General features: G+C 36.0%; 1 protein-coding gene and 1 long non-coding RNA gene across 6 annotated transcripts in view; one reads left to right on the top strand and one right to left on the bottom strand.

Annotated features, from left to right (window-relative positions):
- Window positions 1-13,599, bottom strand: part of LOC144578279 (uncharacterized) — a 480,728-nt gene extending 467,129 nt beyond the window's left edge. For both annotated transcript variants that reach the window (XR_013523753.1, XR_013523752.1), the window contains exons 1-2: window positions 13,426-13,599; window positions 7,106-7,192 (exon numbers count right to left, since the gene is read on the bottom strand). This is a non-coding gene — a long non-coding RNA (uncharacterized LOC144578279). The remainder of the gene's footprint in view (window positions 1-7,105; window positions 7,193-13,425) is intronic.
- A 326-nt stretch (window positions 13,600-13,925) lies between these two features.
- SAMTOR (S-adenosylmethionine sensor upstream of mTORC1) overlaps window positions 13,926-25,126 on the top strand; it is a 100,578-nt gene continuing 89,377 nt past the window's right edge. For 2 of the 4 annotated variants that reach the window (XM_002751698.6, XM_054237450.2), the window contains exon 1: window positions 13,926-14,216. In XM_002751698.6, coding sequence (XP_002751744.3) covers window positions 14,057-14,216 — 160 coding nt within the window. In that variant the 5' untranslated portion in view covers window positions 13,926-14,056. Of the gene's footprint in view, window positions 14,595-25,126 lie in introns of all 4 variants that reach the window. The other 2 variants (XM_078342108.1, XM_054237451.2) reach the window with 1 other exon arrangement.

The following is a 25,126-nucleotide window of genomic DNA, read 5'->3' as shown; positions in this document are numbered from 1 at the left end:
GCCACTGGTCTTGAGCTCCCAGTTGAAATAGACAGTATCAACATGTCAGCAGGGTGAATGAGACCATCTTAGAAGTGGGTCCTCCAAGAGATGTTGAGCCATCCTGCCTAAATTTCAGGATTTTGAGCAAATAAATGATTTACACCATTTTAAATCACTATTGTTTTTAGTGAATCACTGACTTTTTTCTTAATTAAGTATGGGTTTAAAAACTATGAAAACCCCAGAAGAAAATCTAGGCAATATCATTTCCGACACAGGCATGGGCAAAGATTTCATGAGAAAGACTCCAAAAGCAACTGCAACATAAGCAAAAATTGACAGATGGGATCTAATTAAACTACAGATCTTCCATATAGCGAAACAAACTATCATCATAGTGAACAATCTACAAAATGGGAGAAAATTTTTGTAATCTATTCAGCTGACAAAGGTCTAATAGCCAATATCTATAAAGAACTTAAACAAATTTATAAGAAAAAATCAACCCCATTAAAGTGGACAAAAGACATGAACAGATACTTCTCAAAAGTCATATATATGGCCAACAATCATGAAAAAAACCTCAACATCACTGATCATTAGAAAATTGCTAATCAAAACCACGATGAGATATCATCTCATACCTGTCAGAATGATTATTACTAAAAACTTAAAAAAAACAATAGATGCTGGTGAGGTTGTAAAGAAAAAGGAATGCTTTTCCACTGTTGATGGGAGAGTAAGTTAGTTCAACCATTGTGGGAGACAGCGTGGCATTTCCTCAAAGACCTATAGGCAGAAATACCATTTGACTCTGCAATAACATTACTGGGTAATATCCAAAGGAATACAAATCATTCTATTATAAAGAGACATGCATGTGGCCAGGCACAGTGGCTTGAGCCTGTAATCCCAGCACTTTGGGAAGCCAAGGTGGCAGACCATGAGATCAGGAGTTCAATATCAGCCTGGCCAACATGGTGAAATCCCATCTCTACTAAAGATACAAAAAAAAAAAAAAAATTAGCCAGGCATGGTGGCATGAACCTGTAATCCCAGCTACTCAAGAGGCCGAGGCAGGAGAATTGCTTTAACCTGGGAGGCAGAGGTTGTAGTGAGCCAAGATTGGACCATTCCACTCCAGACTGACAGGGTGACAGGGTGAGACTTCATCTCAAAATAAATAAATAATAAACACATGCATGCATATGTTAACTGCAGTGCTATTCACAATAGCGAAGACATAGAATCAACACAAATATCCATCAGTAATACAGTAGATAAAGAAAATGTGATATATATACATCATGGAATACTATTCAGCCATAAAAAGGAATGAGATCCTGTCCTTTGCAGGGACATGAATGAAGCTGAAGGTCATTATCTTCAGCAAACCAACACAGGATCAGAAAGTAAAATACCACATATTCTCTTACAAGTGGGAGTTGAATGATGAGAACATATGGAGATATGTGGGGGAACAACACATACTGGGCCTATTGGAGGATTCTGGGAGAAAGAGGGAGACAATCAGGAAGAACAGCTAAGAGATTCTGGGCTTAATATCTAGGAGATGAGATCGTCTGTGCTGCAAACTATCATGGCACATGTATACCTATGTAACAAACCTGTACATCCTGCACATGTACCCCTGCACTTCAAAAAAGTGAGTTTAAATTGTGAGATAAGGAATCAAGAGGGCCTCTTGCCTCACTTTTGTTCACTTTCCTAGCTTTACGTGTTCTCTTCTACTTATCATAAGTATTTATCCTTAAATGCCATGTCAAATGATGACTAGTTAATTATTATTTTTTAGTTCAAAGGGTCCCTTCTAATGTTATTTATCTTTTAACAAGGGAAGACAGAAATATTTTCAAGATCCAAGTGTTTTAAAAAGTCGAAATGGGGTAAGTTGGGGGTATGCAATGAAATAGAAAGAAAAGAAAACACGTAAAATCACCATGTATGAGCCCAATGTATCCAATATAAGCTATATTGCTTTGGGTTATCTAGCTCATAATTTTTCTTTGCTTAATTTCTCTATTTAGAAAGACCATGTCACTTTTGGTTTGATTTTTTTTAATTGAGAAAAGTTAATTACTAGTATTTTGTTAAACTCATATGCCAATTTATTATAGGCTAAAATCAACTTGGCAAATAATTATTTTTAAATAACAAACAAAAGTATTTTCCTATCTGATGCTTTCCCTAAAACATGCAATATGAACCAAAGAGTAAAACAAAATAATGTATTACACTTCTCTTCAACTAGTCTACCACTACTTCTGTCTAACTGGTTTGATACAATCATGGAAAATTTCCTTTAAAAGATATATTCTTCTAAAACTAATTCAAAATAAAACTGTTACTAATATTTTCAGTTCCTACCATCATCAATTATTTGGAATTAGACCAGATTAAGAATTTAAAATGTTGCCTATCATTTTCTATTTTAAAGTCATGGGCATTGATAAGAGACTAATATTCAGGAATTATTTGATGTCTCTCATTTCCACTTATCTTCTCAGTTAACAGGTATGCTGAGCCTTTGCTATTTTCACACTAAACTGATTGATTACTTGGTTGATTTAGGTAGCAAAAAAGATAAAGAACCTGTATCAAATTTCAACTTACATTATTTAATATACAGTAAGTAAAAATTTCATTGGTGTGCATCCTCTGACTAGTAAATACAAATTTTATAAAAATACAATATTTTGTTTTTTAATTTTTTTCCCAATGAAGCTGCAATGACTAGCAGAATGTCTAGCATGTAAGTGCAGAATACATTATTTTTAATAGCTTTATTGAAATATATTGATATGCAATAAAACGCACACAATTAAATTGATAAATTTATACATATGTACAGACTCATAAAACCCTCACCAAAATCAAGGTAATCAACACATTCATTACTCCCAAAAGTTTCTTCATGTTTTCTTTGTAATTTCTCCCAACAATCCCCCCGACCCCATCCCCATGCAACCAATGATCTCTTTTCTGTTACGATAAATTAGTTTGCATTTTCTAGAATTCATGTAAGTGAAATTGAACAGTATGTATTGTTTTCTGCCTGGCTTCTTTTACTCTGCTCAATTATTTTGAGATTCATTTGTCATGTGTGAAACAATAGCTTATTTCTTTTTATTCTTTTTGTTGACTAGTATTCTATTGTATGGCTATACTACAGTTTGTTTACCCGTTCACCTGTTGATTAACATTTGAGTTGTTCCCAGTTTGGGGCTTTTACAGATTAAGCTACTGTAAAGATGGGTATATAAGTCTTTATATAGACATACATTCATTTTTCTTGGGTAATACTTCACAGTAGGATGGCTGGATCATATGGCAGGTGTATGTTTAACTTTTTAAGAGATTGCAAAACTGTTTTCCAAAATGATTATATTATTTAACATTTTCACCTGCATTGTATAGCATTCCCCCTTCCTCTCACTGATGGTATGGTCTGTCTTTTGAATTTTAGCCACTCTGAGAGGTATACAGTGGTATCGCATTGCGGTTTTGCTTTTCCCTAATGCTTAATGATGTTAAGCATTCGCACATTTTTTGCCATCTGTTCATCATCTTTAGTGAAGTGTCTTCATGTCTTCTTCCCATTTGGTATAGGAAGGGAGTTAGTTGTTTTCTTATTACTAAGCTTTAAGAGCTCTTTGTATATCTGGATACAAGTCCTTCATGAGACACATGATTTCAAATATTTTCTCCCATTAAGTGGCTTATCTTTTCAGTCCTTTAATGGTGTCTTTCAAAGAGCAGAAATTTTTTATTTTGCTAAAGTCCAAGTTATCATTTTTTTATGGATTGTATTTTGTGTCAAATCTTAAAAAAAAAAAAAAAGTTGCCTTACTCAAGGTCACAAAGATTTTTCTCCTGTATTTTCTCCTATAAGTTTTATAGCTTTAGGTTTTATATTTAGTTATGTGTTCCATTTTGAGTTAATGTGAAGGGTTTTTTTTTTTTGCATATGAATTTCCAATTGTTTCAGTATTATTTGTTGAAAAGATGATTCTTTCTCCACTGAATTGCTTTTGCATGTTTGTGGAAAATTCAGTTATTTATACATCTATGGGTCTGTTTCTGAACTCGGTCTCTTGTTCCATTGATCTATCTGTTATTTATGCCAATATCACATTGTCTTGATTACTGTGGTTATATACTAAATATTGAAATATTCAACTTTCTTCTGTGTTTTCAAAATTGTTTTGGATCTTCCAGTTTCTTTGTTTTTCCATATAATCTTTAGAATCAGCATATCTTTTTTTTTTTTTTTTTTTTGAGAGAGAGACTGAGAGTCTCACTTTGTCACCCAGGCTGGAATGCAGTGCCAATGATCATTCATTGGTCTCCATAGCCTCAATCACCTGGGCTCAGGTGATCCTCCCACCTCAGCCTCCTGAGTAGCTGGGACTACAGGTACATACCACCACACCCAACTAATTTTTGTAATTTTTGTAGAGACAGGGTTTCGCCATGTTGCCCAGGCTGGTCTCAAACTCCTGGGCTCAAGCAATCCTCCCATATCCACCTCCCAAAGTGCCAGGATTATGGGCATGAGCTACTATGGCTATCCCAGTTTATCGATTTCTACCAATAAAAGAAAAACAATCTTGCCAGAATTTTGATTGAGCCTTTTTTGAATCTTTAGGTCGATCCAGGGAAATTGACATATTATAACCATACTGAGACTTCTGATTCATGGCTCAATATATTTTTATTAAATAAAGGAAGAATTTTTGAAACTTGGGTTTTGGAATAAATAATTTTCAGAAGCTCTAGGAAAATTAGAAATATCCTGGTTAACTACTGAAATAATTCATAGATGACACAAATGGAAACATATCTCATGCTCATGGGTGGGTAAAATCAATATTGTGAAAATGACCATACTGTTCAAAGCAATCTACAGATTCAATGCAATTCCCATCAAACTACCATCATCATTCTTCACAGAAATAGAAAAAGAATCCTAAAATTCATATGGAACCAAAAAAGAGCCTGCATAGCCAAAGTAACACTAAGCAAAAAGAACAAATCTAGAGGCATCACTTCACCTGACTTCAAACTATACTACAAGGTTATAGTTACCAAAACAGCATGGTACTTGTATAAAAACAGGCACATAGACCAATGGAACAGAATAAAGAATTCAGAAATAAAGCCAAATACTTATAGTCAACTGATCTTCAACAAAGCAAACAAAAACATAAAGTGGACACCCTATTCAACAAATGATGCTGGGATAATTGGCAAGCCACACGAAGGAGAATAAAACTGGATCCTCATCTCTCACCTTATACAAAAACCAACTCAAGGTGGATGAACAACTTAAATCTAAGGCCTGAAACCACAGAAATTCTAGAAAAAAACATCAGAAAAACCCTTCTAGATATGGGCTTGGGCAAATAATTCATGACCAAGAACTCAAAGCAAATGCAACAAAAACAAAAATAGATAAATGGGACATAATTAAACAAAAAGCTTCTGTATAGCAAAAGAAATAATCAGCAGAGTCAACAGATAACCCACAGAGTAGAAGCAAATATTCACAAACTATGCTTTGAGAGAGGAATAATATCCAGAATCTACCCCAGGAACTCAAACAAATCAGCAAGAAAAGAAATAAATAATCCCATCAAAAGTGGGCAAAGAACATGAATAAATAATTCTCAAAAAAAGATATATAAACAGCCAACAAATATATGAAAACATGCTCAACATCACTAATTATCAGGGAAATGCAAATTAAAACTACAATAAGATACTGCCCTACTTCTGCAAGAATGGCCATAATTTTAAAAATTAAAAAAATAGATGTTGGTATGGATGTGTTGAAAAGGGAAAATTTTACACTGCTGGTGGGAAGGTAAACTAGTACAACCACTATGAAAAACAGTATGAAGCTTCCTTAAAAAACTAAAAGTAGAATTATCATTCAACCCAGCAATCCCACTACCAGTTATCTACTCAAAAAAAGTCATTATATGAAAAAGACATTTGTACATGCATGTTTATAGCAGCACAATTAATAACTGCAAAAAATATGGAACCACCATACCTGCTTATCAACTGAGTGGATAAAGAAAATGTGGTATATATACACCATGGAATGTGGTATATACACACTCAGCCATCAGAAAGAAATGAAATAATGTATGTTGCAGCAACTTGGATGGAGCTGGAGGCCATAATTCTAAGTGAAGTTACTCAGAAATGGAAAACAAAATATTATATGTTCTCACATATAAGTGGGAGCTAAGCTATGAGAATGCAAAGGCTTAAGAAATATGTTGTGGGCTTTGGAGCCTTGCAGGGAAGGATGGGAGTGGGGGTGGGAAATAAAAAGACTACACATTGGGTACAGTGTACACTGCTCAGGTGAAAGGTGCACCAAAATCTCAGAAATCACCACTAAAGAGCTTATCACTGTAACCAAAAACCACCTGTTCTCCAAAAGCTATTTAATTTTTTTCAAAGAGAGATAAAATATAAATGCAGAGTTTAAAAATGTAGATAATATCCATATGGTTCAAAACTCCAAAATTAAAAATACAGAGTATCCTTCCCACTCTTGCCTCCCAGGAACTCAATTTTCATCCTCCATAATCTACACATAAAGGTCTCCTCATTCATTTTTATGTCCCTGATGTGTTCTTTTGTATGGATGTTGCATAATTTATTTAATCAGTGTCTTACTAAGGGACATTTAGATTATTTCCAATGCTTTGCCACTACAAAAATTCCACAATAAATAACCTTGTATAAGCATAATTTCCTACATGTATGTACATGGCTGAATAATAAATTCTTTAAAATGGAATAGATGCCTCAAAGGGTATAGATATTTATAATTTTGATAGTTATTGCCAAATTGCCCTCCAAAGGCAATACAAAAATTTATATTCTCAAGAGCACTATAGGATAATGCCTGTTTTCCACATTCCTAAACAGTATATCACCCAATTTTTAGATTTTTGCCAATCTCATAGATGAAAAATGTTACTGGAGCAGTTATTTCTCTTACTATGAATGAGGTGAGTATATTTTGATATATTTAAGAACAACTTGTATTTCTTTATATGAACTACTTAAATGTTCTTACCTTAGTTTCTTCATGTGTACCTCAGTTTCCTCATAGGGCTGTTGTGAAGATAAAGTAATTCATATGCACAGATATCAAGAACAGTGCCTAGAACATAATAAGCACCATGAAAGTGATTACTCTTATTGCCATCATCATCATTTGTTCATATCCTTTATTCATTTTTCTACCGGGTTGTTGATCTGTATTCCTGTTTTTGTAGAAATTACTGAAGTGTAAGAAGGGTGACCACACAACACACATGCCAGTTTGTCTGAGAAAGTCCCAATGTATGCCTATTATCTTAGCATAATAATTAATAATGCCCCTGTACAGTTTCAAATGGTAGTGATTTGAATGACATTGTCACCATATATATGTAAAGTAAATTAAAACTGCATTAATTTACTTTAATGCAGGGCCGGGTGCGGTGGCTCACGCCTGTAATCCCAGCTCTTTGGGAGACGGAGGCAGGTGGATCACGAGGTCAAGAGAGATTGAAACTATCCTGGTCAACATGGTGAAACCCCGTCTCTACTAAAAATACAAAAAATTAGCTGGGCATGGTGGCACGTGCCTGTAATCCCAGCTACTCAGGAGGCTGAGGCAGGAGAATTGCCTGAACCCAGGAGGCGGAGGTTGCGGTGAGCCGAGATCGCGCCATTGCACTCCAGCCTGGGTAATAAGAGCAAAACTCCGTCTCAAAAAAAAAAAAAAAAAAACTGCATCTGGAATCTCAAAAAAAAAAAGACAAATACATAGAAAGAGAGTAGAATGGTGGTTACTAGAGGTGGAGGTTGGGGGCACACAAAGGGGATGGGGAGATGGAGGTAAAAGGATACTAAGTTGCAGTTGTAAGTAGGATGAATAAATCTAGAGAATAAGACTACAGATCTAATGCTTAGCGTGAGGACTACAGTTAATAGTATCGCATTGCATGCTGGAAATTTGCTGAGAGAATAGATTTTAGGTGCTTTTACCACACATACAAAGAGGGAAAGGTACCTATGTGAGATGATGTGTATATTAATTTGCTTGACAGTAGTAACCATTCCACTGTGTATATCAAAACATCTTGTGGTCAGGCACAATGGCTATAATGCCTATAATCCCATTGCTTTGGGGAGGCAAGGCAGGGAGGATCCCTTGAGATAGGAGTTCAAAACCAGCCTGAGCAACATAGCAAGACCCCATCTCTAAAAAAGAAAAAAAATTAATTAGCCATGCACCTGTGGTCCTAGCTAGTCAGGAGGCTGGGGAAGGAGGACCAGTTGAGCCCAGGAGTTTGAGGTTACAGTGAGACACGATTGCACTACTACGTTCCAGCCTGGGCAAAACGGCAAGGTCCTGTCTCTAAAAATGAATTCTAAAAAAAATAATTAAATATATATAATATTTAAAAAAGAAATATCATATATATTAAAATACTATGGTAGTAAATTTTGACCTGGCTTTTCATATAACATCTATTCTAATTATCTTACAAAAAATTGGGGGGAGAGATAACAGTTAACTTTAGGAACTATATGATGATTACTTCATACTTTGACATACAAAACCTTGTAATTTTAGAGCTAATACACGAATATGTTCTACTTTCAGGAAAAGAAAACAATTGGAAGTCAGTGACAAATTATTAAAATCTAATGAGAGATTGACATACATTTAATAAAAAAAGTGTAAATTTAGCTTCCAGCATTTAGAAAAATTTCACTTTTTCAGGTCCCTTAGAAACAATTAATAACTATACCATTTGTTAACATTTGTACTTTTTCAACTTTTCAAAACACTTTCAGTCCATAATTTTTTTTTCACACAACTTTATAAGGTAGGAATGGTAAGTTGTCATCATCCAACAGCTGAGAAAACCAAGGAACCTAGCAGATAGATTACTTCAAGTCACAGACAAAGCTAGTGAACACTGCTTCCTGGTCAACCTAATTCTCTTCCAGAATGTCTCAACACTAGCCACCTCTGTGCAGAAAAATAGAACTCACTTCAGCTAGTTCAAATAGTAAAGGTGTTTATTAATAGACATTAGGTGGCCCCAGATCTCCAGAAGGACCAGAGAGGCAGACTTGGAGACTACGCAGCTAGACCCTCACCTAAGCTGACCCAGCAACTATTCTGGGAAAGATCCATTGCCCTTATTATTGGCTTATAGAGCAAATGTTAGACACTGGAGGGTAGAACCTCAGGCTTGGTGATCCTAAAAGAACTACACCTCCATTCTCCCTCAACAGTACACAAAAGTTTCCCTATAGCTTCTACTTCATCGTTTTGCTCTCTTCCAAAAAGACACTTCATTCAGAGGCTATGATTAGCAGAGTCTAGGTCACTTCTCTGAGCCTGCATTCAGAGTGTAAGAAATCCCCCAAATGTAAAAAATGATGTTTGAAAGGACTGAGTAGACTTAACATGGCAAGGTACATCTCATAAAGCTTTCTCAAAATCAATGTGAGTCATAGAATTACTGTGGTTTGGGAACTGAAAGAGATCTTTCCAATTGCCAGTATTTTATGAATTTTAGGCCATGATTAATTAGAGAACCATAAAAATCAATGTAGTCTGTCCTACAGTTTTAAAAAACTAAAAATATAATTGAAATTACCATCATGTACTGCATTAGTGAAGTATTGTTTTGTGAAACTTTTGTCCTCATTATATCTGTAGGCATGGATTTATAGATGTATAGCATATGTCTACGTGTCCTGTGCACCCAGGTAAAATGTATTTCTTATTACAGTCATGGTAAAAAAAAAATTGAAAAACACCAGTCAAACCCAACCTCTTCATTTTACATTTGACACAGGATAAATAAGGATCAGATAAAACAAGAACCTTGCTCTGTTGGTTAATGCAAAGCTGGAATTAGGACACAGAAAATTTTAGTCCTACATTTCATTGTAAGGACATAATGTATCACTTAGAAGAATACATTTTTATGTAAATCTATTCCACCTTAGCCCTGTTATGATTATTAAATATATTTCTTTAATTAGTACATCACACAATAGTGTGATATATAATTAAACAACAGTATGTTTTATAATTGCATTTTGAGGTAAGCATTAATTAATGATTGTAACTTAGTTAACACTCGTCTATATATTAACTCTTGAAAGATAACAAATCTGTGTGTTATTTTGAACACAACTAAATTATACGCTGTGAGGAAGTCATTGAAATAGTAAAGACATAAATTTTTAAAGAAAATAATCCTATTTTTAATAAATAGAAGGATTTTTAAATTGCAATCTGCCAAATATATCACTGAAAATATTTCTTTTCTTGTTAGTTTTCCACTGTTTCTATCAAAACATTAAATATGAAATTTTCCAAAGAAAGTTTCTATGATTTGAAAAAAAATATGAAAAACAAAAGGCTTAACAGTTTCTCTATAATGTGCTCAATTAATGATATACCTACTTTTAGAAATTCTGAATAGAACAAATCATTTAAACTTAATGGATATTTTTATATTAAGAATTATGCAAATAGTAGGTAAATTTTATCAACATAATGCAGATTTTACTTTTCAGTCCTCATTTTAACTGAATTCCTAAAGATTCTGTTTCTAAATAGAAATGAACCAAGGATTTGTTTGTTTGGAATACAGCCATATCTTCAATAATAAAGTTGATCAAGTCTTTCTGCACAACTGATGTACACTGTTGTTTTAACATTTTTATGTTTTAGAAACAGAAGTTTAATATTAATACTTTCGGGCCGGGCACGTTGGCTCAAACCTGTAATCCCAGCACTTTGGGAGGCCAAGGCAGGTGGATCACGAGGTCAAGAGATCGAGACCATCCTGGTCAACTTGGTGAAACCCCGTCTCTACTAAAAACACAAAAAAGTAGCTGTTTTTAACACAGGAGAATTGCCTGAACCCAGGAGGCAGAGGTTGTGGTGAGCCGAGATTGCACCATTGCACTCCAGCCTGGGTAACAAGAGTGAAACTCTTGTCTCAAAAAAAAAAAAAATTAATACTTTCATTATGCAACATTAAAATCTAATTGTTTTTATGATAAAGAGGGCCAAAGCAAAGTAGATTATACAAAAAGTCACTAAAGAATAAAAGTAATAATGCTTTAGAAAATTCAAAGAACCCCAATTTCTTTTATTCTTCTTCTTTTTTTGTTTGAGAAAGGGTCTCACTCTGTCCCCCAGGCTGGAATACAGTGGCACAATCATGATCCACTCAGCCTTGACCTTCTGGGCTCAAGCAATACTCCCAACTCAGCCTCCTGGACTACAGTTGTGTACCACAACCCCTGCTAATTTTTGTATTTTATTTAGAGATGGATTTTCACTATGTTGCCTAGGCTGGTCTCAAATTTCTGGGCTCAAGTGATCCTCCCACCTCAGCCTCCCAAAGTGCCTGGATTACAGGTGTGAACCACCATACTTGGCCAAGAACCCCAATTTCTCTCATGTAGTCTCCTCTTTTCTACATGAATACTCAAGAGTGGCAGAATGAAATATACAACTCTTTTACAAAGTATACCCAGAACCTACTGGTTAACTCAGTGCCTCATCCCAGATTTCAATATGGATCTTTAAATTTACTTTTCATCACCCATTAATTTTTTCAAACTCCCACTGAGATTAGAACATATTTTATTATTGCAATTTGTTGACTCTTTACATCCTTTGATGGAATTTGTGTAACTTATAAAGAATATAACTATAATCAAAGATGACAAAGTGTTTTTCTCCCCAAAGACATTTTTTCTGTACTGAATGATTCTTGGACACAGGAAATGTATTGTGACCTATCAAATGTATAAGAAGTTAGGTGCAGAAGCTGGTCAGGTAAGGCAAAGAATGAGAATAAGATATTTACTTATCAGGGGTTTAAAGCAGTCATTAGAAAAGGCTCTTCTACCCAGACTGGTTTGTCCTGCTCAGTGAAGAGTGTTTTATTCCAACATCCATCCTCTTTCCCTAACAGGCTTTTAAAATAATGAGAGAATTTTTCAAAAAAACAAGATATTTACTGTAAATAGAAACCTGTCACACCACAGCAGGGTGGGGGGGGAGAGTTGCTGATATTTTCCTGAGCATAGGATATGCTCATTGAATATGGCGCCAAGCCTACTTCCTTCACTGAATCTATTTTACCAGTAATTAGGACAGTTGTTTCCCTTAAGTGGAAAATTCCATTACCATTCCTCAACAACCTTAACAGATAGAAAACTTTCTATAATAATACTAATTACACAGGAGGAAAGTAGTTATAAAATTTCTTTTGTGCTGTGGTGGATAGTCAGTTGAAAAAAAAGTTGCCTTTAGAAAACTCAGTGTTTCTCAGGACATGTTGGCCTATACCTCATTTGAATTCATGCATCTTTGTTCAATTGTTCTTTTTTGAGTTGCTTCTCAAGAAAGTGAGAAGTCAAAAAGTAATTTTAAAACATAGGAATCTTCAATCTGCTTGAAAAATGACAACTAGATAGTCTTAAATAAGTTCCTTTTATTTATTCCTATGTTAATACTTTGTTAAATATTATACCGATCAGAATAGCTAGTTACGAAACAGCTGGAAAGTCCACATATTTACTAAAAATAGACATATTTTTAAAATCTCATTAATGACTGTAAATTGTAATACCTACCTTTGGTAAGGGTGCAATGAAATAAACATCTACATGTACTATTGAACATGGCATAAACTGCTACTATCTTTCAGAAAAGGCAATTTCACAATATACATCAAAAGCCTAACATGTTTGACCCCTTGCTTCAGAAACTGAACGTGTAGTTTAGCCTGATGGAATGTGTAATTAAAGAAATGGAACCAACATCTGCAATGGGGAAGTGGTCCACAATCCAACACAGTTCATTAGGGGCTCTCTCAGTCTATTCAATCTCTGACATTCCAGCAGCCACAGTACCACTTCAGGAGCTAACGCGGTCTACCTCTCTCCAGAGAGCAGTGTTCCACCTTTCTGGGACAGAAGTCAACAATTACGTTCCCCAAGAGAAGGAAAAGAAGTGAAGGAGGGTCAACAGGTGGCCAAACCCACTTAAGCACACTCCACATAGACTAACCCTCCAACTTAAAGGGCAGGAGGTCACCTGAGCCGACCATAAAAGCTCAGAGTGCTGATGTGAATAAGATCACGGCAGGCTGCTTATTAACACTATGGTCACTACAAAAGTTCTTGAGGGCATCTGCTTTGAGTTTTCTATCGTTCCTTATTGTCCTCCTGCATCTCCTGTTGCTTTTCTTGGCCCTCTCCTTTCCGCATTTTCTATGTCCTTTGCTTAGCAGTAGTACTGCAGGCATTAACCCTGGTCGGCCTGAGAATTAAATCAGCTTTTGGTAGCCATACCTCTCCTTGAGCCTTAGAAAGCTTGTGTGCTTGAGTTCCCTGAGGTGTAACGTCATCTCAAAGAGCATGTAACTAAAGGTGACAAGGTGCAGCGAAGGTTCAAGCAGAGGACCCTGGCCGCGTCGGAACAGATTTTAAAGCATAGCGGGTAAAAATGACGGAAGACGTCAGAGAGCCGGGCTGTAAAAAATTCCAAACTAAGCAAACTTAGACGCGCAGGCGCGTCGCTCACGGCTGGTCTCCCGAGGCCCGGCCACAGCGCCTGCGCACAAAATCAGGGGAAGATGGGGGAGACAGGAGCACTCAGGCCTAAAGCTCCCACCGCCTCAGCCTCCCTACCCCCGCAAGCTCCGCCTCCGCCAGCTGCTTGCCTTCCCAAACAACCGGGATCGCCGCCGGCACTTTTCGCCCATTGGCCCTTAGCCTTTTCCGTTTCCGCCCAGCCCTCCAAAATCCACCAATCAGATTGCAGTTTCAGGTGAGGGTCCACCTCCAAGGCTGTCGCTCTGGCTCCTCTGCCTCCTCGGGCTGCTGCCTCCGCTGCTCCCTCCTCCTTCCCCACCTCCTCCGTCAGGGGAGAGTCTGCGGGGGCCTGAGGGGCGGCGGCGGCGGCGGCGGCGGCGGCGGCGATATGGAGCCCGGGGCCGGCGGTCGAAGTACTGCTCGTGGGCAGAAGGCCGGGCACCCGAACACTCCGCCGCCCCGGGAGCAGGAACGGAAACTGGAGCAGGAGAAGCTCTCCGGTGTGGTGAAGAGCGTCCACCGGCGGCTCCGCAAGAAGTACCGAGAAGGTAAACAGCGCCGCTGAGCAAGGGGGGAAGGGGAGGCCTCATCACCCCCAATCCCTTGTCAACTCTCCCCACCTTCAAAGAGGCCACCATTAAAACCTAAAGGATCTGCACGTCCCCCCAGCCGCTGCCGCTCTCCTGTGCCTGATCGGAGCCCCCCTAGTCGGCATCCGACGCGCTCCGCCCCGCCCCCTTTTCTTTGAGGGCCCTTCGGGAGAGTTCTAGGCCTGTAAAGGAATTGAGTCCCCACCCCATCCAAGCCCCTGTTTCCAACCGGGGTGCTGAGGTTGTTGTCACGACGCACACAAACAGATCCACGCTCACAGAGAAAGATGGATGGGGGTCGCTCTTTGCAAAAAACGCCAAGATAAAACCAGACAGGTAAAATCCGTTTATAAAAGACGAAAAGAAGCCTGAGTTGTCTCTCCTTTACGCTTGACCTGCCAGCTGTACCATTTGCTTCCTCGTCAGACCCGCTTCCTAGTACTTCATTCCTACAACCATACCGAGCCTTCCTCGCGTAGGCTTCCAGGGCTGCGAAGTCAGCAGGCCTTTTAGCTGACTGGACTTCAGATTGTTAAAAGGGGACACGGGCTACTCCCGTGGCCCCCCACCCCCAGTTTTTAAATATTGGTCTTACTGTTTACTTAGGCAGGTGAGGAAGAGATCTGGGCACGTTCTGAAAATACCGTTTAGATTTGAAGCCTCCTAAAGACACAGGCGGATGAAGCCCACCCTCGGCTTCCGTGGAGGGGGTTCCGGTTCTGTGCCTGAGGAGTGTTTACAGTTGGAGTCTACAGTTATCTTTGGTATCATTAAATATAGGCTTTTCTACACAGCTATTTTATAAGATCTTGACAGTGAAAATTCTGTGTTTTCATAGGCTCGGAAGGGAGACTTCTCCTAAGTATCAAAATGAGGATAGCTTTGCACTGGTTCTCGTTTTAGCTTAATTGAAAACTGAAAAGTCAGCAGCCTTCTGGTGTTAGTCTTATACTTAATTTAGGATTAGAAGGAAAATTATGGCAGTGAACGAACAGAGACATGTAAGATCATGTTACTGCTGATTTATACACACATTTCAACTATCTCGAAAGTTAAAACTAAGTATCCTTTGTTCTTTTGAATGTAGTTGATATGTTTCTTTTTTCAAACTTAAAGATTTCTTTCCTTAGCAAATCAAGCCTAGCTTTAAATGGAGGCTGCTTAAATAGTCATCCCCTAATGAGACTTGTAGTTATTTTACAGATAGCAGTAGAGTCTACTTAAGATGTTGAAGTATGTTTTTTGAATAACTTTTGGGTAGAATGCTACCCAAACCCACAATTTAGTCAATAAAATGAGTAGTTACCATAGCAACAACTGCATCATTCTTGATATTCAAAGAATGCTCTTACGTAATGACATTCACTGTAGATTTTATGTTATTTGGAGAAATTAGGAGATACATGGACACACTTTCCTGCAATTTATCCTGCTATTTTGTACAAATTTAAGTGTATCTTTTTAAAGAGAAAAATGACTAGCATAGGATTCCATTTCTATTTTTACCTTTTAATAATTTCATTATTCATTATTTTTTCATAAATGAGTAGATTCCACTCAAATTTAACACACTAATGTGTCATCTCTTCAAGTGCTGTTTGTATGTGCTTAGTTCCCACATGTTTAAATATGTTTTAAGCCTGAGTATTAACCACAGGAACCCGTGTTTATCATGAGAATTGGTAGTTGGAGGTTACCAGAGCTGGAATAGACACATGGAGTTCATAAGTAAATTATCTAGTATGCTTCTGGGGAGATAAAGGCCTGCCAGTCTAAACATTTGAATGAGACTGTTCTTTAGGCATTTTAATGCCCTGAATTTCACCAGTTGTCTAGACTTCTCCGGGCTTTGCTTGAATAATACACAAAGCCCTATCAGTGAATTGGCAGAATAAGTGATCCTAATGAGCATGGTCTTTCTACCTTTATTTCTGACAGAGAGGCTAAATATTAGTGGTTTTAAAAAAAAGCCATCTGTGAAAAAAACTGCACAGAATAACACCAAGGAAATAATTTTAAGTGTTTTCCTTTGAGGACTTAGTATTGTGCTGATGGTCCCCAGTCTGTGAACATATTTTACAAGTTCATTTGCTAGTCAGCTGTTATCATAATCTAAAAAGTGCTTAAGTGCTAGATCAGCCTGCAAAGGCCTATTTAATCAGTAACATACCTGAACTATAGCACCAATAACTATGAAAACTGTACTCCTTTTATCACTATTTTTCTACCAGCAAACACAGTGAAAATTCCAGCTTAGGATCTTGGAGTTTTAGACTAGAAAGAACTTTTTGCATTTAGCAATGATTCCCAAACATGGCTGATAAGCAGATTCAACTGGGTGCCTTTTAGAAAATTTCTGTGTTCTATCTCAGATCTATAGTTTCAGATCCCTATTAGGAACTGGAAATTGTCAGCCAGATTTTATAGTGGTGATCTAATAGCTTCTTCATTTTACAGATGAGTGAGCTGATTTTCAAAAAAGATTAAAATAACCTTCTAGACACTTTTGTAGTTCATTATTAATACTATATGTATTTTATGGGAATAATAGAGATTTCCCTCCCACCTCCAAACCTGATATTAGTGACTCCAGATGTTAGAATAGGAGGGAAAATGGGAAGCAGGAAGTGGCCCTAGAACTTTCATTAGTAGAAAGGATATAAATTGATGAGAATAGATCCGTAGGATAGGTATGATTTGCTGAGTTGGAGCTATACTAGGTAAAGATTTTTTGGGGAAGAGATGGCAGGGAAGGAGATAAGTTAGAGTGGAATAGGAAGGAGGCAAAACAGCCATTGAATATTAAGGACAGGAGTGAGGACTAGATAATGACTGTGAGATTGGAGAACAGAGCCTTCTCTTCCCTTATCTCTAGTAGCGGAATTGAAAATAAAACAGGAAAAGGAATGAAAATAAGTTTTTTTTGTTTGTTTTTGCTGTGATAAGAATTGTTTTTTGTTTTTTAAACTGTTCTCCATCCATTTGCCCAACTGATACTAGTTGATGGTGATGAGTAGGCTTGGGGTGGGGAAGGGTGGACAGGGTTGTAAAGAGTAGCAGGTAGGTTTAATGCACTCTTTGTTTACTGCATTTTCCCTCCCCACTTTACGGCCTGTCCTGTGGCAACACTTAGGAGATTCTGTGCCAGTTCATCTAAGAATAAAGTGAGAACTGGAGATAAAGGTGTATTCCAGGCAGCACCTGTATCTGTAGCAGTTACTGAAAAGAAATGCTTAGCAGTGGTGATGAGAGGGGATATTTCTGGTGCCTGCCATTGACAGTTAAGGGGCAGTCTTTTAAATGAGGTTATATAAATGGAAATATGCTTGCACATATAGGTGTTTTCTGTCTTTGCTATACATAATTTTAAAAATTTGACCTCCATGTAAACTAAAAATATTTTAAGTGTGTAAGAGTTATAGACTGCTTTTTTAATTGGAAAAAAACAGCTAGTTTTGCTTTTCAAACAGGAACTTCATTATTTAATCAGATGAGCCTGACAAGTATGTATCAAATCAAGAACTGAAGTAGAGCCATGTGTGTTTTTGGTTGTCTTTATGTGATACACATGAACCCATTCCTACAAAGATTGCTTTTATGCCGGCATTTCTCTTTCTAAACTTAAAGCATTCATGTCAAAATTTATGAAAGAAAATGTAAAAGGCTGCAGTTGGCAGGAGTAAAAGTACACTTTTCCTTACATTTAGTTTTGATTTTTTAATCTATCTTGTGAATATCTTTGGGACATTTTATCAACTTATTCAATCCCTGAATTTACTTATTTTACATATGAAACAAATTTAAAACAGTTTATCACATAAACACCTGCAGCTTATAAATCAATCACAACAAAATAAAAATATGTATTAAACTTAAAAGAGGTATTCTTAAGATCATGGAATTAGGTGGTGATCTTAACAGGTGAATTAGAATCACAGTGTAGGATAAGCTGAAAAATATATTTGTGACTATTCTCCAACAAACATTTGAAATGAAATTTGAAGTGAAAATTATGAGGGAAGGAGAACCTTTGAATTATAATCACTTTAAACAAAAAAGTCTAAAAATAAGAGAACGCATGTAATGTTTGTGTTTTTCCAGGAACAAAGTTTTAAAGTTGTTTGAAAAATTAGAAGGAGACTCCTTTTAATTGAACTTTTCTTATTTTATTCTCAGTGGACTTTAAACACAACTGCTTTAAAATTTTTACCAACTCCAAGACCCTAAGAAACTTTTAACAGATTCTTTTTGTCAAGAGAGGTTTTGCTCTGTTTTTGAATCAGAAAGCTTTTTCTGATAGATTATTTGCCTGATCCGTGAAATAAATAAGGTGAAGATTGTCCACAGAAGGTCCTGTTAAATTTGCACTCGGAGAGTTTGAATCACCATTCCCAATAGAAGAGAAAACAATGAAGATAGTTCAATAATCAGTAATACTAAAAGATAAACAGACCATTTATATAGTCAGTTCATTGAAGGGCATGTAGGTATACAATGTACATTAGTATTTAGCTATTTGATTTTGTTATGCCTTGTTACAAAGACTAATAATCTTTTTAGGGATTTTTTTGTAGTTGAAAAGATGTATTAGAAACCAAAAGCATTGGTACAGATTCCTTGATTGTTTACTGGAAAATTTGTTTAATGGAAAATAAACCCACAAATGTAGCGGTTCTTGGCCTTGGTTTCACATCAGTATCATCTTTGGAACTTTGTGGAACACAGAAATCTGTATATGTAAAAACTTCCAGAGTACACAGTGGACAAAGAGGCTGAGGAACACAGTTATTGTAGTCGGAGGAATCTAGGCCAAAGAAGGCTTTTATACTAACCTGACCTAAAGTTAATAATGGCGTAAACAACAGTAGGGATGATGTAAATAGAAGACAGAGACTTTGAAGATCAGAATATGCAGTTTTAGTGAAAGTAAAGAAGGGTCCAAAATGATGCCAATATTTCTTTCCTGGGAAAATGTATGTAGCTATTAGCATACTTTGGAAATAGTAGGGGTTGGGGGCAAGAGGAACAGGGTAGTCAGGCAGATTGATTAATCATAGAGATAGTAGTATTGATTTAGTTTGCAATGTATCCTTTGGAAATTTAGGATTTGGAAGTGCTCTACGTGGAGGTTGAAGCTATGAGGCAAGTAAACTGCACAGTGGAGTAATGATAATCTAGAACTGAAGACAGGTCCTTGGAAGACTCTAGTAGTTAGGGTTTGGAAGAAGAAAGTGGTACTACCACAGAACACAAGGAATACTTCCAGGGATTGGGTGTCTGCTATGCTGGCTACTAATATAGTAGTAGAACTATATCTGCTGCCATTTATGATTAATTTGCATTAGAGTGAAGATGTTCATAGTGACAGACTAAAGTCCTCAAGAAAAGGTAAAATTAGGTTTACTCTAATATTGCTTAAGAAAATACTGATTTGCTTTGATTTTGAAAGAGTCCGAGTCTTAAAATGTTAGTGGGCTCCAGAATCTTCTGGTGAACTGTTTAAAATGCTGATTCTTAGGTCCCCAGAAAACAGTCTGGTGGATCTGAGATTGGGGCCCAGGAATCTGCATATTTAATAATCCTTATGTGATTCTGATGCAGGTGATCATTAGAACACTTTCTGAGAAAACATTGAACTAAGATTTTTCTGTTGCACAGAAAAGAGCAGGGAACTTAACTAAAGGATCTACTTGACCTAGGAGTTCTAATTGTTTCTCACATTCATTCCTTACTCATGTGCCTATGAAATACTTATTTCTGTAATAAAAATACAGTATACAGAGTGTAACATCAGTTGAGATAACTGAATGAGTTAATGATTTTTCAATAATAGATATTCTTGCTACACCACTGTGTAAAGAGCTACTTGTTTTTAAGTCACACTGTAAGAAGTTGTCTTTAAATTTCTTCATTGATAGTTTTGACACATTTTCATATTAGTTTTCCATTTCTTTATGTCTAAATAAGTCAGGCACATTTGTCACATAGCTCCTCTTATAATCTTCACTTCCTGCAGTATTTTTGTTAATTTGCTAGAGTAATCTCATACATTGTTCACATTTGACGATTAAGTTGAGACTTTCCCTCCTTATCATAAGTACTTTTGGAACTTCTGTTTTTATTAGTCCTTTCTAATTAGCAAAAGCAACAGGATCCCTGCCCTCTTCAAGTAACATAAATAATAGAGGTGTTAACTGTAGCCATTCCTTCATTATGTCTTCAGGGTAGCCTTAAGGATTGGATGGCTCCTGGGCATTATCCCTTCCCCTCTTCCTTCTGTAAAATTTTCTAAAATGTACCTCTTTAAATCAGAAGTAATTATATACAGGAATATTGGCAGCATAATTTTTTTTTAACAACTTTAAATCTAGATTATTAAGGATTATGCTTAGAGTCTGATCTTCAGGCCTCTTGAAATGACCTCTTCATGGTTGATCTTTTAGGCCAGTTTATTAAAATGTGCACTCTTGAAACAAAGATCTGGGTTTTTTTTAATTATTGCTACCCCATCTCCACAAACACAGTTGTGTACAGCACCTAGCACAGTATCCACTGTAAATATGTGCCCCTACGTAAATGCCCCTCTTACCTTGTGCTTCCAAAGCGCAATTGTGCCTACCTTTATGGTATTTATAAGTTACCAGTTGGTTTGTCTGTTTTTCCCACTAAACTTAGTTCCTTGAGTAAAACTCTGCCTTTTATCTCTATAGCCTTAGTTCATAGCACCAGGCCTTGTAGATTTAAGGCACACACACAAAAGAAGCTAATATAAATATTTCCAGATAGTTGAGTTTAATCTTTTTGTATTCATAACCTTAAAACTTTAACTTTTGGATACCTATCTTTTCTTAAAAAAATTTATGCTCATGTCTTCTTAAATTGAATATATTAGATTAATTTTACCCTTTTTTAAATGATCCAAGTTATTCTGAATATCATTCTATTTTTCTATAAATATAATGGTAAATATATCCTTTCACTATTACAGTACCTTTGTTCTCATAAGGATGTTTTAGTGGGTATAATGTATGTCTCTCTCTCTGTTGGTAATATGGTAATAGTTTTGTGTATTTGTTTATATTTATAGATAAAAATTTTGCAACCCCAATATCAGTCTCAAGTTTGAAGTGAAATTTATACTGGTTACAAAATCTAACATCTGAGAACCACTAAACTATACTGATTTATTGTGCTTTAAGTGTAGATATACTAATACCCATTGCTGTAGTTATTGTAGAATAGACGGTCAATCCTCATGCATTTAGAGCAGCATCTGAGTATCCATTTCCATTTATATAGAAATTAGGATAAGATTTTTTAATTAAACTTAAGAAAATTAAGTTCCAAAACGCTATTCATAAATCCTTTTGTTCAAAAGTTGAAAGTTAAACTAAGCAAGTGCTCTGTGTGGTCATAGACCCATCTGTGAAGTTCACTTTTACAAGGGAATAACATGTTGTTGACACTGGTTCTGATTTTTCTTGAATTCTTTTCATCTCCCTTAGAGCATGTGTTCAGAGACTTGAATTTTGGGTTAAGTAGTTTTATCATTGATACGTTTTAATAAAAGGCTGTTCCAAGAATATAAGATACACCATGAGCCAATGTTTGTAGATATTGTTTAATCTAGCATTTTTTTAACTAAATTAGACTCTCAAGGTTGTCTGAAGCCCCCTGCTCTCTATATTATTTGGCCAGGCATTTAAGTTCACAAACCTTGCCATAGAGCATTGGTTTTGAGCCCTAGCTACATGTTGGATTCATCAGGGGAGTGTTAAAATAAATGACCAGTTGCCACTCCAGACCAATTAAATGAAACTTCTGGGCGATTCCAATGTTCACCCAGAATTGGCAGCCAGAGTTGAGAACCACTGCCAGAAATCCAACAAATAATGCAGTTGCAGAGACTAAATAACTGCATTTGACTGACAAAAGACCATTTGTTTGTAGTTAGTAGAGTGTACTTTCCGCTATTGCAAAGCTTTGCTCATATCCATAAAAGTTCATGAATTAAAAACTTATGAAGAGAAGCAGAGTTTGTGGTTAGGAGCATGACTTTAGCTTTTGACTACCAGGTTTGTTGTGTAACCTTGGAAGTTACTTAATCACTTTACTTCTGTTTCCTCATTCGTAAAATAAAATATCTACTTCAGTGGATTGATATTATAATTAAATGAGTTAATATTTGAAAAACATTTAAAATAACATTTGGCACATAGAAAACACACTAAGCCTATAAAATACAAATTTAAAAATAACAGCTCTTGTATCGGTGGCTATACTGCTTCAATGCATTTAGGGACTATGACATTAAAGATTGGATGGCGCCTGGAATTTTTAACCTAGATTGTTCCTTAGTCTCCTCAGTATTAGAACGAGTTTTTCTTTTCTTTTTTTTTTTTTTTTTTGCCCTCTTTTGCTGTTTATGTTTCTAAGTTTTTATATAAAAAGTCCAACCTTTTTGGCACATCAGAATATGGGTGGTATTTTCCTCCCACATTAGAGAAATGACTATTTATAACATGTTGGCTATAAGATGCAGGTTTTCAAACTTTTTGTTTTCTGGTTACTTTTTTGGTTCTTCATCACCAAACATCTTGGATTTTTTTTAATCTCACTTTTAGATGTGTCACTGTATCAGGTGCTCAACAGCTGAGAAGACTGGTTTAACTATGTGAGACAATCTGAATTCTGAACATTTTGTTTTAATGCCTTGAAATGGTAGCTGGACTTATTTCCACTTCGTCATGAGTTTCTTTACTTACTTCCTGTTAGAGAAAATGACCATGAAAGGTACTTTGAACTAGAATATGGTAATCTGGTCATCTACAGTTAAGGCATCTTAAGGCCAATAGGCAATATGCCTAAGTCAGAATCAAATAAATTGTTCTGAATTATAAAAGACTTTTGATACTTACGTTTGCTTTTTTTGTTTTGCTATTTCAGAGAATTTGATGGCCCTGAAATGTAATGAAATATAATTTTAATTATGTAACATATGCCATGCTTGTAGCACATCATTTTTAAAAATTAAATTTATTGAGGTATGATTCATGTACAGTAAATTGTGTCTACTTAAAGTATATAATTCCATGAGTTTTGACAATGGATGCACCTCTGTAAAACCATTACCACAATAAGGTATAGAACATTTCCATTACTGCCAAAATTTTCTCAGGCTTCTTGGCAGTCAGTCTTTCTCTACGCTCTCAGTCCCACATATCTTTTCACTATGGATTCATCTCCATTTATTTTCATTTCTTAGCTATTGTGAGTAATGCCACAGTGAGTACAGGATTGCAGATATCTCTTTAACATACTGATTTCGTTTCCTTTCGATAAATACCCAGGAGTGAGATTACTGAATCATATAGTAGTTTTATTTTTAATTTTTTTAGGAACTTCCATAATGTTTTGGCTGTACTAATTTACATACCCAACATAAGTATACAGGATTCACTTTCCTCCACATCCTCACCAACCCTTGTTATCATTGGACTTTTTGATAATAGCCATCCTGACAGATGGGAGGTAGTATCTCATTGTGGTTTTAACTTGCTTTTATATACCCTTTTATATACCCATTGGCCATTTTTTATGTTGTCTTTGGAAAAGTATCTATTCAGTCACTGCTCATTTTTTATTCAGATTATTTGGATTTTTGCTATTCAGTTATATGAGTTATATATATATAACTTTTGAATATATATATATATATAAAACGTGCGTGTGTGTGTATATATATAAATATATAATCTTTTGGATATTAACCTCGTATCAGATACATGGTTTGAAAATGTATTTTTTAAATGACATCAGATTTGTACTTGCTAATTTTCTTATTTTCTGTGCTTTGTATGTCTTAAAAATGAGAATTATGATAGACTTATTGAGAAAAATGATATTATTTTGAATGTGTCTCTAAACATCACATGATCCTGGCATGTAAAAATGTGTTAACTTTGTCACCACCTATTCATTTTTCTCACATATAAGTAATTCTTTATTTGGTGGTGTTACCATTCTTTTCTCCTTGAGCTACTAAACTTTTCACAAACATCTGTGTACTGCTATTAAAGAACATAATGGATATGACTGGACTGTCAGCTGAAAGTTTTTCTTTTGACAGTAACGCAAAGTGAAGAAGGCTTTTTAAATAAGCTTAAAACAATGGCCTCTGGAAAAATGACATTGAATTTATTGCTTTTCTGAACCTAGGAACTCTTGAAAAATTTAAATTCTGCTTTTGAGTCACTACTACTTGCTGACAACCATCAAATGTAGGTTGAATTTTATCTTAGCAAGTACTTTGATTAGTTTATAATTTTGGTGTTTTCTTTATTGTTTGAACATGATGAAAATTTAAATATTTTGTCCTCCATTGACTGAGCACCCTAATTAACTTCTGTAATTTATATAAAAAATCATAAGTAGTCTTTGCTTTTCCTTTTATACTTTCTAATGGGAAAATCACACCTAGTTTTAATAGACAATATGTATAAATAAGTGACAGAGTGCCATAAGAATGGCAGATGTGGGAGGTGTAAGATGATCAAGTGGGAGGCAGATAAACCCTCTTGAAGAAAATATGAATTCAGTTACTTGTTGAAGGAAAAAAAATGCTATCCCAGATGGCAGGAGAGAGGTTAATTCATAAAGGAAGAATAGTATCAACCCTAAAGAAATAGTTTAGAGATTCTTCTGATTTTGAAACTGTTTTAGAGCTGCTGCTTGATGTTACATGGAGCAAAAATACTTTTTTTATGTATGTGTGTGTGAGACAGTCTCGCTCTAGTTGGAGTGTAGTGGTGTGATCTCAGGCCACTGCAACCTCTGCTTCCCGAGTTTCAGTTCAAGCAATTCTCCTG

The sequence above is a fragment of the Callithrix jacchus genome, chromosome 11 (assembly GCF_049354715.1).
Source record: "Callithrix jacchus isolate 240 chromosome 11, calJac240_pri, whole genome shotgun sequence".
NCBI classification, from domain to species: domain Eukaryota; kingdom Metazoa; phylum Chordata; class Mammalia; order Primates; family Cebidae; genus Callithrix; species Callithrix jacchus.
The sequence above is the reverse complement of the archived record's forward strand: the minus strand, read 5'-3'. Positions and strand labels throughout refer to the sequence as shown.